Source organism: Erythrolamprus reginae, chromosome 2 (genome assembly GCF_031021105.1).
Source record: "Erythrolamprus reginae isolate rEryReg1 chromosome 2, rEryReg1.hap1, whole genome shotgun sequence".
Classification (NCBI taxonomy): domain Eukaryota; kingdom Metazoa; phylum Chordata; class Lepidosauria; order Squamata; family Dipsadidae; genus Erythrolamprus; species Erythrolamprus reginae.
In genome coordinates this window covers 44,993,290-45,009,741 of record NC_091951.1, presented here as the reverse complement: position 1 = coordinate 45,009,741, position 16,452 = coordinate 44,993,290, and the positions used below count along the sequence as shown (strand labels likewise).

The 16,452-nt window shown below is 42.8% G+C and overlaps 1 protein-coding gene across 3 annotated transcripts in view; it reads right to left on the bottom strand.

The window, feature by feature from the left end:
• Window positions 1-1,613: 1,613 nt before the first annotated feature.
• CCDC71 (coiled-coil domain containing 71) overlaps window positions 1,614-16,452 on the bottom strand; it is a 39,169-nt gene continuing 24,330 nt past the window's right edge. For all 3 annotated transcript variants that reach the window (XM_070738052.1, XM_070738051.1, XM_070738053.1), the window contains exon 2: window positions 1,614-3,102. In XM_070738052.1, the coding sequence (XP_070594153.1) occupies window positions 1,848-3,095 (1,248 nt within the window). In that variant the 5' untranslated portion in view covers window positions 3,096-3,102 and the 3' untranslated portion in view covers window positions 1,614-1,847. The remainder of the gene's footprint in view (window positions 3,103-16,452) is intronic.

Sequence of the window (16,452 nt, the reverse complement as noted above, 5' to 3'; positions counted from 1 at the left end):
AGAGGGCTGGTCTTCTACATATTTTATGTAATGGTATAGTTTCTGAATACATCTCTACAATAAAATTTCCATGCATACAGAAAACAAGCACTTGAGGAGGAGAAATTTCCAGGACTTAAAATGCTTAAAAAACATTACCACTTGCCATTGCCAGCTACTGTTTGCGGTGGCGCATGCCCGGTTTTCTACTTCCAAAATCCATTGCCTTAAGTTTGCAAAAGTTGGAACACGGTTATTGGTTTTGGCTAACCTCAACGGCAAAGCCCAGTTGCCTTCGAGCAATGCAAGTCTTTGCAGTTTATTTAAACACCAGTCAGCAGAACAAAACTTAAAACTGTGTACCCACTACACCGCCGATATAACAACACGGCCACATGGGGAAAAAAATTGGTCAGTTTTGATTGTAGTGGCTTTTAGTAGTAGTCTTGAGTACTGCAACTTTAAAGGAATGCAGGCTCTCTCCCGCACGATTCTCCATATTTTCACTTAACTCTTAAATTGCCACTGTTCCCAACAGAAATAACAATCGTGGTGGTAAAATAAAGAGTAGATGTGGCACAGAGCAAATGTAAAATTATACTTCTGAAACACTGAAAGAAGTGGCAAGTATATTTTTCTGAACCATCCAATGGTTTTAGGCCAGAAATTTATTCTATAATTTAGCTCCACATTTGCAACACTGGACAAAAGAAGAAAGTCATACCCCAACCATCTCCACGTCTCGTCCTCAAAACCTCCTGCTTGTGCGAAAGGAGATACACCACAGCCTGTTCAGACCTGCAGCCGACACATTCAAAAAACCCAAATGTCTACTGTAATGTCTGACTGCAGAAACGCTTGTGACAATTGCACTAAAAAATATTATTTGCCAGTTTAAAATCATGTTCTTAGGCTCATAAGCAGCCGGAAATTCAAAAAAAATAACAACAAGGGGGAATACGATGTTAACAATCTCGCCGGGTTCCGTAACAATCTCCCCCCACAGGAGACCAACACATAGAAGAATACAGAACATTGATTGGCAGATCACTGCCCGTCTCCAGATGAGCAAAGAGGCACCGAGTCTTCAAAAAGTATAGAGGCGTTTCCTGCCTCTGTGGCACGAATGTGGCAACAGCCAATTGGACAAACATTCTTGGGAGTAACCGGGGGATATTGCATCTGTCTTCCCTAACTAAGCAGCAATGCCTCCATACTTGGGATATGAAACAGTCTTTCTCCCTCTCTCTTTCTCTCTTGCCAACACTTTCATACTCCGTTGGAAGATTATTATTATTATTATTATTTTAAAAAATAATCTCTCCCAAAAGAGAAAGAGCGTACTTGGAGAAAGGATGTTTCTCCAGCTCTCCCTTCCTACAAACTTGGAATACTCCAACAGCTGTCATGTTCTGGTCATCTAAGATGTGACAATAATGGCAATAAAGAGGATGACCGCAAGCCACTAGGTTTTAGAGGAGAGAGGCAGTGCCAGAGGCAAGCAAAGGCCTTTGTGTTTTTTTTTCAACAAGTAACCGGGGAGGGGAAACCCTCTGAGCTCAGTTCTTGGGGGAAAAGAATGGAGAAAGAATTAAGGGGTCACATTCTGACAGCCCTTGGGCAATGCATATGTATATGAGTCAATAGATATTTATATTTAATAAGTATATAAAATAGGATCGAAATAAAACCAAGTCGATTTTTACAGAGTTTAAAACAAAAGGGAACCAGAAATATCACAGTACAGGAACAGCCCAAGTGCCCCCCAATTGCCGAGGGTCAGGCGGGTGTAAAGCCCTCGATGGCCGATTTGATCATCCTCACGGGGGGATGGGGGAGGCCTTGGAGCTCCAACTCAACTGGACGCCTCAAGGGATGCTGAGAGACCGAGGCAATGGCTGAATTCTGATCACAGGGGACAGGTTCACTTTAAGGATCCGCTGCGCTCTCCTCCTCAGTTCGTCATCTGTCGAAAAGCTGTCCACTTTGATGGCCTGGAATGTTAGCAGGTTTAGCGCTTTTGAAGCCAGCTCCGGTTGCTTGCGGGGTGGGACAGAACTGGGCGTCTTTCTACATGGGAACTCTTTACCGTCATCCGCGCTTCTCCTTCGCTCGCCAATGGCCTGCCGGTGGCTGCCACCACTTTTCCATTCGGCTTCGGACACTGGTGGTTCTTTAAGTCTGGAGCCCTCCATGCTGCAGCTCTGGGAATTGCTCCCAGAAATCCGGCCGTTCAGGATTCGGGATGAGTTGCAAGCGTTACTTTCCCGAAACATCCCACCCGTTGGTCCTTTTATAAGGCTCATGGTCAGAGCAGCAGAGTCTGGCACGTGTGTTATTAAATGCCTGTATCCTTTGGGGTCCAACTGACTAGGCGGTATCTTAGCGGCCTTCACCGCTGAAGACGGCACTGGGGCCGCGGGTGCATTGAGCCGCTTAAGGTCCGATGGGGGGATCTCCAGGTGCCCTTGTCTGCATTTTGATTCCAGACAAGAGGCGGTGGCATTCATTGGGACTAAGGCTTCCAGCACTACTGACAGCCTCATGGCCGGATAGACGCCAGGGTACATATTAGCCGGGAAGCTCATGGCTGAGGCTTTGGATGTGCCCGAACGTGTCCGTTTCAAGGAGTTCAATAGGAGATTTGTGGAGTTACTGCTCTTTGACATTGCGGATGCTTTAGAAGAGCTCACTGTAATACCAGCCAAGGGGGCAGAGACTTTTTCTATGGTGACTATGTCCCTTGCCGGGGCCTTGGCAGTCTCTGAAATAGGAACAGCTGCTTCCGGAAAGTCTTGGGTATTGCCTTTTGCTTGGCTAGGTGCATTGGACGTGCAGGAACTGTATCCATACACGTCTTTGCTCCTTAGGATTGTGGGTTGGTAGCCTTCTTCTTTCAGGCCTTGGAGAAAAGCTACTAACTGGCTCTCCGTGCCAGAGGGGTCCTTGGACACGGGGTTAAACACCCGGAGGGCTTCCTCCAAGGTTTTCTGTCCTGCAGAGGAGATCCTTGACCAGGAATGGACAGCTTTCTCTTCCACATTGTCCGCTTCAACATTCATGGCATTAGGCTGGCAGGAGCTTCTAGTAGATCCAAACCACTGGGGAACCAGCATAGGTCACCTTAAAGGAAAAAGAAGAAAATAGAAATTAGCTAATTTTTAAAAAACTCAATAAACTTTGAAGATCTTAGGTAGTAAGGAGAGCTGTAAAGCTTTTGAAGAGACCTTTTTCATTGGAACCAAACTTCACTTATACGAATAGACCTTTCTTCCTTTCTGTTGGGTTTTTAAAATTACTGTATTTTTCGAAGTATAATCTGCTCCGGAGTAAAAGACGCACCTAGCTATTGGCGAGAAAAACAAGAAAAATCTGCCTCTGCCTGCCAGCAATTTGCCTCTTTGCAGCAAACAGTCTGATTCCGTTTCAGCACAGCCTGATTAGCACAAGAAAAGCAAATCTGTCTCTGCCTCTGAGCAATTTGCCTCCTTGCAGCAAACATCAGTCTGTTTCAGTTTCAGTACAGCCTGATTAGCACAAGCAGCTGATTGTCGGTTGGTTTGGCCTTCCGATGATCAGCTGTTTCAGGCTGCAGGGATTGCCATAGCCTAATGTTGCCATCCTATTTTCAGCTTCCGCATGCCCCATTTTCGCCTGTTCCAGGTGATGGGGATCGGAATGGGAAGAATATGGGGGGTGCAGAGACCACAAAAGGGGCAAGCAGAGATAAAAAATGGGGTGTGTTGAGGCAGCAATAGGCAATGGCAATCCCTGCAAGCATCTGATGGTTGGGAGGACAACCAGCTGCTTGTGCTAATCAGGCTGTGTTGAAGCTGAAACTGAAACAGGCCGTTTGCTGCAAAGAGACAAACTGCTCAGAGTCAGAAGTGAAATGGTGGGGGACAGCGGGAGGGCGGGGTTACATTCGGGGTATAGGACACACCCATACTGGAAGAGGGGCGTGGTCAGTGCCACGACGAGATGACACCCCTTGTGGTCCTGCAGGGGATGCTGAATCCCCACTGTTTGGGGGCCCTGATTCAAGTTGGATTGGACCGGAACCTCCCTGAAGGGGGTCTTGGCTGCCCACCGTTTTTGGGGTTGGCATACCCCGCGGTCGGCTGGCAGTCGACCTCGACCGGCAGTAGGTGAAACAGCCTCAGCCGCTGCAGTCGCGGCGACAACGTGCTTGGAAGAGATAAATAAAGTGTTGGGAGTCATCTGGAAGGAGAAGAAAACCAAGTTGTTGCACTGGAGGTGGAGGAGAAAGAGGATTCTGAAGAAAGGTGAGCTGTTTTGCTGGAAGAAAACCTTGAGATGGACTTTACTAATATTTTTTCTTTGAAGTCAAGCTAGAACGGACTGTGGAAGCAGCTGGACCATCAAAGGACTCTTTACTTTACATTAAATGGATCTAAAAATTTTAACTAAAACCCATGAATTATATATTTGGTCTGCTGCTGAAATTTTGGAATTAAAATTTGATTATTTTTTTTTTGAAATTTAAACTGAAAAAATCCTGAAAGAAGTTAAAAGAATCGAAAGCTATTGTGAGATTTTGTATTGGGGACATCTGCTGGTGAAGCTGAGGTAATATTTGCCTGGATTTGTTACTTTTTATTCACCGAATATGACCTTCACTCAATGGAGCTGTGTAGACTGTTTCTATAACAAGTGATAAAGAGCAGCTGGGAACTAGCTGGGAACCAGAAGAAAATATTTCTGATTTGACCTTTATTTGAACCTGGAAGGAGTAAAAAGACAGACAGTTGATTTCATTTAAGATACATTTGGTCCTTTCAAACCTGGATAAGGTGGAAGAAATAAGAGATCTATTCAAAGGCATAATGAAAGACATTTCTGAGTGGAGAGATGAATATAGAAATACTAATATTGTACCTTTAACTGGAACACCTAATCAAGACTACACAGAAAATGATGATGAGGAAGAAGAGGAGAGGAACTATGAACTGATGGAAAAGACTTCGCAAGAGCAAAATAATGATGCAAACATAAAAGCACTGCCAATTGAACTTTGCTATAAATTAGATGATTTTATATTTAATGAGATTGATCAAGGGAGGAAGGGAAGCCAAAAGATAAACAATTTAGAAAATGGTTTGATTAAAGAGGGAGTAGAGGGTCACACCCTTGATGATGATCATATGAAAATAAACACTAGAATTGAGAACAGATGTGACTAGATACCTTGGAATGGGCAAAATAAGAAAGAAATTGGGATGGAAAGTGGAAAATCTGGAAAGAGAGAGAGGAAGAAAGTATTTGATTTTAAAAAGACAAGAAAGACTAGATATAAATCAATTGGGGTTTGGCAAGACAAATGGAAATTTGAGGATGGATGATCGATTACTAAATATGCAAATATGTAAGGATGCAATTAAATAGAATTAGCATTGTTTTTAAAATTAAAAAAATGATATATGAATGTATAAAAATTGTATCAGACGTATAGAATTATATGGATAATTTACAGCTACGTTTACATTTATAATAGTAAAAGATTGATGTGAGTTAATGATTGTGAAATGTTAAGTTTTCTTTTTTTATACTAATTAAGTTCGGAAATATTGAAATATATAGTAAGCAAAGGTGGAAAGGTATTATGAATATAGTATTGATAAAATTATGACAAATGCTCAACTAAAACAATGGATTGATTAGCAATTAAGATTTCATTTTTTTCTTTTCTTTTTGATTATTTTTAAACACTAATTGTAATAGTGCTAGGTTCTTTTTTCTTTTCTTTTTTATTATCATACTTTCTTTTTTCTTAGCTTATAATCTTCTTCTTTTTATTTAGGAAGAGGTTGTAACGGTTTTAGTTATTTTTTAAGGAGAATACATGAGAAGTGGGCATAAATATAATGGCTTAACTGTGTCTGTAAGAATAAAATAATAAAATAAAAATGAGGACCCGGATTGTGGGGGCAATATGCTGGCTCTGTTAAAAAGTGCTATTGCTAACATGTTGTAAGCCGCCCTGAGTCTAAGGAGAAGGGCGGCATAAAAATCAAATAAATAAATAAATAAATAAATAAAATGAAATTATTGTAGTAAGATTAAAGGAAATCAATCTGGAATTCAATTAGAAGAAAATTTGGATATTATTCTAGATGACAAAATTAGAGGTTAAGCTTGGGGGTACAATGAATACCGGAAGTAATTATATGGAACTATTAATTTTGGGGGGATAATTATACATGATTTACTAACTAAATACAGTTTTTATTATCACTTGATTATTTTGAAATGTATTGAAAAAAAGTTTGTATGGGGAAAAAATAAAAAAAAAACTACCCCACCCCCCCAAAAGACACACCCATATTTTCACCCTCTTTAGGGGGAAAAGTGTGTCTTATACTCCCAAAAATATGGTAATTATTTTCTGGCTTCTTATGGTGTTTACCTACACATTAAATACACTCAGTAAAAGACCTTGGAATACTAATATCAAATGACCTAAGTGCTAAAGCCCACTGCAACAATATCGCCAAAAAGGCTTAGAGTTGTTAAACTGATCCTACGTAGCTTCTGTTCTGGCAATCTCACACTACTCACAAGAGCCTACAAAACTTTTGCCAGACCCATCCTTGAATACAGCTCATCTGTCTGGAACCCATACCACATCTCGGACATCAACACCCCTGAAAACGTCCAAAGATATTTCACCAGAAGAGCCCTTCACTCCTCCACTCGAAACAGAATACCCTACGAAAATAGACTAACAATCCTGGGTCTAGAAAGCTTAGAACTACGGCGCCTAAAACACAATTTAAGTATTGCCCACAAGATCATATGCTGCAACGTCCTACCAGACAACGACTACTTCAGCTTCAACCGCAATAACACAAGAGCATGCAACAGATTCAAACTTAATATTAACCGATCCAAACTTGACTGTAAAAAATATGACTTTAACAATCGAGTTGTCGAAGCGTGGAACTCATTACCGGACTCAATAGTGTCAACCCCTAACCCCCAACATTTCTCCCTTAGACTCTCCACGATTGACCTCTCCAGGTTCCTAAGAGGCCAGTAAGGGGCGTACATAAGTCTCGTCCCCTGTCCAATTGTCTTTCCTTTATCCCATATATATTATATATATTTTCTTCCTTTCATATATTTTCTCTTCTATTTTACATATTATCTTTATATATATTACTTCATGTCTATTCTCTTGCATATGTATTGTGTATTGGACAAAGTAATAAATAAAAAAAAACATTCTGAGACAACAGTACCACACATTTCTCTTTAAGTATTAAATTCAATATATGCAGAAGGTTGTCATGAAAGGTGAACGTTCTAATCCTCAAACCAGATTCAACATGGGGGTTGTCTCAAACATCAGATACAGGGGGCTTGTATTGCAATCCTAATTTTCCATTCCTCTCTTAATAATTGAAAGTGTGATCAGATGAAATCATCTATCAATTCTTATTCGAATGCTGTACCGAAAGCTCCATTCTTCAATGTTAGTCTTCACTTTGTAATTCTCCCAAACAGCACTGTAGTTTTCGCAAAACCTTTAAATAATGGCTCCCAAAATTAGCTAAAAGACTTTCTGATAAAGTCCTGTTATCCCTTCAGTGTTTGCTCAATTGTTCTGTTTATACAACCTTCTGAGAATGTTTGTTTTCCCCCCGATATCCTTGTGTTTTGAAGGACACTTGGCCTGTAAATCTAAAACATTCTGCATTTTCAACAACATAAGCAGAAACAAAAATTAAACTTAAGTCATTTAAAGCAGAGGTCACCAACCAGTGGTCTGCGGTTTTTGGTAGTCCACGGCGCACCTGGGTGGAGGAGCTGCTCCGAGATGAGCAATGGGCCAATCTTGTGACTAGAGCACCAGTTGCAGCCCTATCTGGACCGGGACTCATTGCTCACAGTAACTCATGCCCTCATTACCTCGAGGTTCGACTACTGTAACGCTCTCTACATGGGGCTACCTTTGAAAAATGTTCGGAAACTTCAGATTGTGCAGAATGCAGCTGCGAGAGCAGTCATGGGCTTACCTAGGTATGCCCATGTTTCGCCATCACTCTGCAGTCTGCATTGGTTGCCGATCAATTTCCGGTCACAATTCAAAGTGTTGGTTATGACCTTTAAAGCCCTTCATGGCATTGGACCAGAATACCTCCGAGACCGCCTCCTGCCGCACGAATCCCAGCGACCGATTAGGTCCCACAGAGTGGGCCTTCTCCAGGTCCCGTCAACTAAACAATGTCGGTTGGCGGGCCCCAGGGGAAGAGCCTTCTGTGTGGCAGCCCCGACTCTCTGGAACCAACTCCCCCCGGAGATTAGAACTGCCCCTACTCTCTCTGCCTTCCGTAAAGTTCTTAAAACCCACCTTTGCCGTCAGGCTTGGGGGAACTGAAACATCTCCCCCAGACATGTATAATTTATGTATGGTATGCTTGTGTGTGTGTTTGTTAGTATATTGGGGTTCTCTTTTAAACTTTTTAAAAAACTATTTAAATTCATTTGGATTTGTTACGATTTGTTTATGCCTTGTTGTGAGCCGCCCCGAGTCCGCGGAGAGGGGCGGCATACAAATCTAAATAATAAATAAAATAAATAAATGAAATATGGGACCGGCCAGGCCGCTTGTGGTAGGGCTGGAAATCTCCACCGTAGAGGGAGATACAGTGATACCTCATCTTACAAACGCCTCATCATACAAACTTTTCGAGATACAAACCCAGGATTTAAGATTTTTTTGCCTCTTCTTACAAACTATTTTCACCTTACAAACCCACCGCCGCCACTGGGATGCCCCGCCTCCGGACTTCCGTTGCCAGCGAAGCACCCATTTTTGCGCTGCTGGGATTCCCCTGAGGCTCCTCTCCATGGGAAACCCCATCTCTGGACTTGTGTTTTTGTGATTCTGCAGGAGAATCCCAGTAGCACAAAAATGGGTGTTTCGCTGGCAACAGAAGTCTGGAGGTGGGGTTTCCCAGCGAGGGGATCCTCAGCGAAATCGCAACAGAAGTCTGGAGGTGGGGTTTCCCAGCGAGGGGATCCTCAGCGAAATCGCAACAGAAGTCTGGAGGTGGGGTTTCCCAGCGAGGGGATCCTCAGCGAAATCGCAACAGAAGTCTGGAGGTGGGGTTTCCCAGCGAGGGGATCCTCAGCGAAATCGCAGCATCACAAAAACACAGAGGTCCGGAGGTGGGGTTTCAAGGACTTCGGTGTTTTTGCAATGCTGCGATTTCACTTATGATTCCTTCGCTGGGAAACCCCACTTCCGGACTTCCGTTGCCAGCGAAGTGCTTGTTTTTGCGATGCTGGGATTCCCCTACTGGGATTTCCATGCAGCATCGCCAAAACACGGAAGTCCGGAGGTGGGGTTTCCTATGGAGGGGAACCTCAGCAAGGCAAAAACGGACGCTTTGGCTGGCAAAAGGGGTGAGTTTTAGGCTTGCACACATTAATCGCTTTTCCATTGATTCTCATGGGAAACATTGTTTCGTCTTACAAACATTTCACCTTAAGAACCTCGTCACAGAACCAATTAAGTTTGTAAGACAAGGTATCACTGTATTTGCAACTTTGCAGGTGGTGAATGTGTAAGGAGTAGCGCACCCCTCATCGTCCGGAAAGAAGTAAGGGTGCTGTTGCGGCAAGGGGGGGCTGGCGGGTGCAGGCGGGCTGAAGCAACAGGTGTCGGCAACCCACTGTTCTTTTGTCCCCATGCTGTGGCTTCCTGTCATCTGAACCGAACACTGGTTGGTCCCGCCCTTTGCCCTCCCCTTCCAGTCACTCCTTGCCTGGCCTGAGAAGGGAAGGGCAGGGAATGGAGATTCATTCCATATATTCCAGAGCGGGAGCGAAGCTTCATCTCTTGTTAGCTCTCATGAGTTTTTTCCAGCCTTTGTTGGTGCTCCACACACCTTGGTCACACAGGGAGATGTGTGAATTCCTCTACGTCCTGAGAAACTGGCCGGGCCCAGCTGTTTCTCTTTGCCGCTGCAGTTGGCGCCTACAAGGCCAGCCCGCTGCTCTTGTAGCACTGTTACATTTAGCGTGCTTCACTGTGGGGGGAATGGCATCCCCTCCTCCTCCTTCTCCTGGAGCCCATTACGACGCAGAGCATTGACTGCAGCCAGGTCAGGCCAGTGTCTCAGGGCGGAAAGCAGGTCGTGCGTCTCTCTGAGCGACCAAGATGCATCCAACAAAGGCTGAAGAAGCACCCGCGAGACCCAGAGAATGCCAGAGAATCAGAATGAGAAAAATGAAAGATGAGAGATGGACAGGCGAAGAGAAAGAGGGAGATAAAAGAGAGAGAGACAGAAAAAGATGGGAGAGAAGGAGAGAGAAAAATACAGAGACAGATGAGACAGAGAAAGAGAGAAGGAAGAGAGAGAGAGAGAGAGACAGACAGACAGAAATGTGAAAGAGAAAGATACAGAGATGATACAGAGAGAAACATAGAAACATAGAAGATTGATGGCAGAAAAAGACCTCATGGTCCATCTAGTCTGCCCTTATACTTTTTCCTGTATTTTATCTTACAATGGATATATGTTTATCCCAGGCATGTTTAAATTCAGTTACTGTGGATTTATCTACCACGTCTGCTGGAAGTTTGTTCCAAGGATCTACTACTCTTTCAGTAAAATAATATTTTCTCACATTGCTTTTGATCTTTCCCCCAACTAACTTCAGATTGTGTCCCCTTGTTCTTGTGTTCACTTTCCTATTGAAAACACTTCCCTCCTGGACCTTATTTAACCCTTTGACATATCTTAATGTTTCGATCATGTCCCCCCTTTTCCTTCTGTCCTCCAGACTATACAGATTGAGTTCATGAAGTCTTGCCTGATACGTTTTATGCTTAAGACCTTCCACCATTCTTGTAGCCCGTCTTTGGACCCGTTCAATTTTGTCAATATCTTTTTGTAGGTGAGGTCTCCAGAACTGAACACAGTACTCCAAATGTGGTCTCATCAGCGCTCTATATATATAGAGAAAGAGACGACAGATGAGAGAGACAGAGAAAGAGAGGGAGGAGAGAAAGACAGAGAGATGAAAGAGAAAGGGAAAGATACAGAGATGAGAGAAAGAACCAAAGAGATGGGGGGGAGAGATGAGAGGGAGAAAGACAGACAGACAGACAGAAATGAGGGAGGGAGGGAGGGAGAGAGAGAGAGAGAGAGAGAGAGAGAGAGAGAGAATGAAAGATCCCGGTGGTTTTTTTTCCTGTAGGAAACAGGTTCAAATTGAGTATTTATGGTTGCAGAAACAGGCAGCCAAGCTAAGTGCCTGAAGGACCCCGTCACTGGGAGTCCACGTAATTTAAAATTATGAATTTAATGGTCCCTGAGATCCAAAAGGTTGGTGACCCCTGATTTAAAGACAAGTTTACATGAACCGTACAGAAACTTCAAATTCAGCCCATTAGCCCAAACAATTCCCTTTCCAAGCCTAGAGGCATTGCCAAAACATATTATTACGGTAGAGCAGGGCTTCTCAACCTGTGGGTCGCCTAAGACCATTGGAAAACACACATTTCTAGTGGTCTTAGGAACCGAGACACCACTCCCTTATACATCTCTAGGCGGGTCCACGACATGCAAATATCGATTACTGCAAATATATACCATATATATATATATACAGTATATGTATGTACCATGGGAACTTCTGAGCATGGGCAGAAGCCGAATTTTGTCACTGCACATGCTTGCCATCTTATTTTCAGCTTCTTCTTTTTTTTTGCAATTTAGCACTGCGCATGCATGCATGCTCAATTTCATCACTGCCCATGCATCGCCATCTTGTTTTCAGCTTTTTCAATGCAATTTTTTAATAAAACATTTTAGCACTGCGCATGCACACATGCACACATGCATAATTTCATCACTGCATGTGCATCACCATCTTGTTTTCAGTTTTTTTGCAATTTAGCACTGCGCATGCATGCATGCTCAATTTCATCACTGCCCATGCATCACCATCGTTTTCAGCTCTTTTTTGCAATTTAGCAATGCGCATGCATGCATGCTCAATTTCATCACAACCCATGCATCGCCATCTTGTTTTCAGCTTTTTCAATGCAATTTTTTAATAAAACATTTCATCACTGCACATGCATGCATGCACACATGCATAATTTCATCACTGCACGTGCATCACCATCTTGTTTTCAGCTTTTTTGTTTGCAATTTAGCACTGCGCATGCATGCATGCTCAATTTCATCACTGCCCATGCATCTCCATCTTGTTTTCAGCTTTTTCAATGCAATTTTTAATAAAACGTTTTAGCACTGCGCATGCACACATGCATGCGTGCATAATTTCATCACTGCCCATGCATCGCCATCTTGTTTTCACTTTTTTCAATGCAATTTTTAAATAAAACATTTTAGCACTGCGCATGCACACATGCACGCATGCATAATTTCATCACTGCACATGCATCGCCATCTTGTTTTCAGGGTTTTTTTGCAATTTAGCAATGCGCATGCATGCATGCTCAATTTCATCACTGCCCATGCATCGCCATCTTGTTTTCAGCTTTTTCAATGCAATTTTTTAATAAAACATTTCAGCACTGCACATGCATGCATGCACACATGCATAATTTCATCACTGCACATGCATCACCATCTTGTTTTCAGCTTTTTTTGCAATTTAGCACTGCGCATGCATGCATGCTCAATTTCATCACTGCCCATGCATGTCCATCTTGTTTTCAGCTTTTTCAATGCAATTTTTAATAAAACATTTTAGCACTGCGCATGCACACATGCATGCATGCATAATTTCATCACTGCACGTGCATCGCCATCTTGTTTTCAGCTTTTTTGTTTGCAATTTAGCACTGCGCATGCATGCATGCTCAATTTCATCACTGCCCATGCATCGCCATCTTGTTTTCAGCTTTTTCAATGCAATTTTTTAATAAAACATTTTAGCACTGCGCATGCACACATGCATGCATGCATAATTTCATCACTGCACGTGCATCGCCATCTTGTTTTCAGCTTTTATTTGCAATTTTTTATTTAAAAATTCAGCACTGTGCATGCATGTACACGCAAAGCGCCCATACGCCCATGAAGCCCAGCCACGCAGCTCAGGGGGCAGCAAACCAGCAGCAAGGTAAGTTAGAGTCTTCAGAGAGGGGTGGCATACAAATCTAATAAATTATTATTATTATTATTAGAACCCACCCGAGTTTCCTAATCATTTGATTATTTTATGGTTGGGGGATCACCACATGAGGAACTGTATTAAAGGGTCGCGGCATTAGGAAGCATTACAATAACCTGTATATCTCACTGGATAACATTACAATAATCTGGATACCAGACATTTTTACATTATAACATCCACTTATTTGCCAAGATTATAATTGCCATTTTGGATAGGAATTTTGGAAACCAATCTCCAAACTTCTATGGAGAGCACCAGATAAGCGAAGCTGATATATACTAATCAATGTCAGATGTCCCGCTCCCCTCCTCATCTGGTACCTTAAAATTTCAGGAACTGAACTCCATGCCTTCAGCATGCAAAATATGTGCCCCGCCGTTGACCTATGATCTGCTTCGCTGAAGACATTAGCAAAATAAACGAATCCCTTCCCCAGCAACATTCCAATATTTACAGTTTTAAAAGACAGGGGGAGAAACTACCCTGACTTAAATAGCAGAGTACGAACCTATACCTGTAAGGTGTTGCCTCTCCAATCTTCCCAAGAAAGCAGGACTCTTGAAACAGGAATTGCTCCAAAAGGTGCTTTTATTGAAAGGCCTGTGATAGCAGGAGGTCTACGAAGGAACTAAATTTTCCCATTGAAAAAACAGCAATTTAAAGCAGTGCAAACCAAAACCCCTCCCACACTACAGCAATGCAGTGTCCCCAGAATGCAGTGTCCCCAGAATGCCAGCATCCCAACAGAAATATATGGGACCCGACAATATCTTTCTTTGCAGTACGGGTAGTCCTCGACTTACAACAATTTGTTGGGGACGGTTCAAAGTTACAATGACACTTTAAAAAAAGATACTTACTCGCACACACTTACTAATAATTTGTATTCTTTACTTGTGGTTTTTTTTTAACTTTCTATTTGCTATAAATCACAAATTGGAGTGTAGATGCTTATATCTTTATACAGTGATCCCTCGATTATCGCGAGGGTTCCGTTCCAAGACCCCTCGCGATAATCGATTTTTCGCGATGTAGGGTTGCGGAAGTAAAAACACCATCTGCGGATGCGCGCCCTTTTCTTCATGGCCGCGCACGCGCCGATGGTGGAGTTTGCGTGGGCCGTGGGGAAGACCCAGGGAATGTTCCTTCGGCCGCCCAGCAGCTGATCTGCTCGGCAGCGCAGCACCAGAGAGCAGACGAAGATCGGGGTTTCCCCGCCGCCCACACAAAGGGGAAACCCCGATTCGGCTCCTCGCTGCTGCGGCGCTGCCGAGCAGATCAGCTGCTGGGCGGCCGAAGGAACCTTCCCTGGGTCTTCCTCGCTGATGCCCCCGCTCGCCCGCCCGCCGCCCGCCAGCAAGAGGGGGAGAGATAGAGAAAGAGAGAGAAGGAAAGAAAGAGATGAGAGAGGGAGGAAGAGAGTGTGAGAGAGGAAGAAGCAAGATAGAGAAAGAGAGAGAGAAAGAAAGATGAGAAAGGAAGAGAGTGACGTCATCGGGTGGAAAAATCCCGATATAGCGTTTCGCGAAGAACGAGATCGCGAAAATCGAGGGATCACTGTATATGTTTTATTTCTAAGAGACATAGAGTTAATCCAATAGAGCAGGGCTCCCTCGGGACAATAGTTTGCGGCCCACACCACAATATCAAAATTTAATGTTAGTGCGGCCCAAGTTTGATACAAATGGCACTTTTCAGTGCTGTGTGCAGAGCCGAATGTAGTTTCTTCAGTCTTCTATATTTGCTGTATTATTATTATCATTATTATTATTATTATTATTATTATTATTATATTTATTTATTACTGATTTGTTTATTTATTTTCTTATGAATTTGTTAATTTATTTTTATTTTTTAACACAAAATAAGATGAAAAAATAAAGACATTTGATAACATTGGAACGTTTTTGTAAGAGCTTTTCTTGTGGAAAACCTGATGCGGCCCAGCCTCACCCAGACTCTACCTCCAGTGGCCCCCAGGTAAATTGAGTTTGAGACTCCTGCAGTAGAGCATGAAAAATATCGATATGGAAAACCGCAAACTGAATACTGTGTAGAGTTATTTATAAAACACAATAAGGAAAGAAAGAGAGAGCAAGGCATCTCTCTAACTTTTTAAATGTGTATGTATTAGTATTTGTTTTTGTATTGTGTACTTGAATTTATATTTCCTAATAAAAATGTAAATATATATATTTTTTAAAGGGACTTCGGACCGTTTTTCACACTTATGACCTCTAGAGCAGTGTTTTTCAACCAGTGTGCCGCGGCACACTAGTGTGCTGTGAGACATGGTCAGGTGTGCCGTGAAGCTCAGAGAGAGAAAGAAAACAAGAGAGAGAGCAAGAAAGCAAGAGAGAGAGAAAGAAAGAGAAAGCAAGAGAAAGCAAGAGAGAGAAAGAAAGAGAGAAAGCAAGAGAGAGAGAAAGAAAGAAAGAAAGAGACAAAAAGAAAACAAGAGAGAGAAAGAGAGAGAAAGAAAATGAGAGAGAGAAAGCAAGAGAGAGAAAGAGAGAGAAAGAAAGAGAGAGAAAGAAAGAAAGAGAGAAAGAAAGCAATGGAGAGAGCAAGAGATAAAGAGAAAGAAAGAAAGAGAGCGAGGGAAGGTGGGAGAGAAAGACAGAGGGAGGGAGGGAGGGAGAAAGAGAGCAAAAAAGAGGAAGGAAGGGAGAAAGAAAGAGGGATGGAGAGAGAAAAAGAAGGGAAAGAGGGAGAGAAATAGAGCAAAAGGGAGGAAGAGAGAAAATAATTTTGTCCAAACTTTTTTTAGCCCCCCCCCCCAATGTGCCCCAGGGTTTTGTAAATGTAAAAAATGTGCCGTGGCTCAAAAAAGGTTGAAAATCACTGCTCTAGAGCATCCCTACAGCATTGTCATACACGTTTGGATGCTTGACAGCTGATTTATATTTATGATGGTGGCAGTGTCCTGGAGTCAGGTGATCCCCTTTCTAGATTCACTTAACAACCAGGTTACTGATTTAAACAACTGCAGGGATTCACTTGACAAATGTGATGAGGAAAGTCTAAACCAGTGTTTCCCAACCTTGGCAACTTGAAGACATCTGGACTTCAACTCCCAGAATTCCCCAGCCAGCATTCTCTGGCTGGGGAATTCTGGGTGTTGAAGTCCAAATGTCTTCAAGTTGCCAAGGTTGGGAAACACTGGTCTAAACAATAGTTTTGGGCGAACCAAACTTGCAAAGTTTGGGTTCGTGCCGAACTTTACAGTGTTCGGCATGCCGAACCCGAACTTTTTTAAAAGTTCGGGTTCGGGGTTCGCTCGAACAC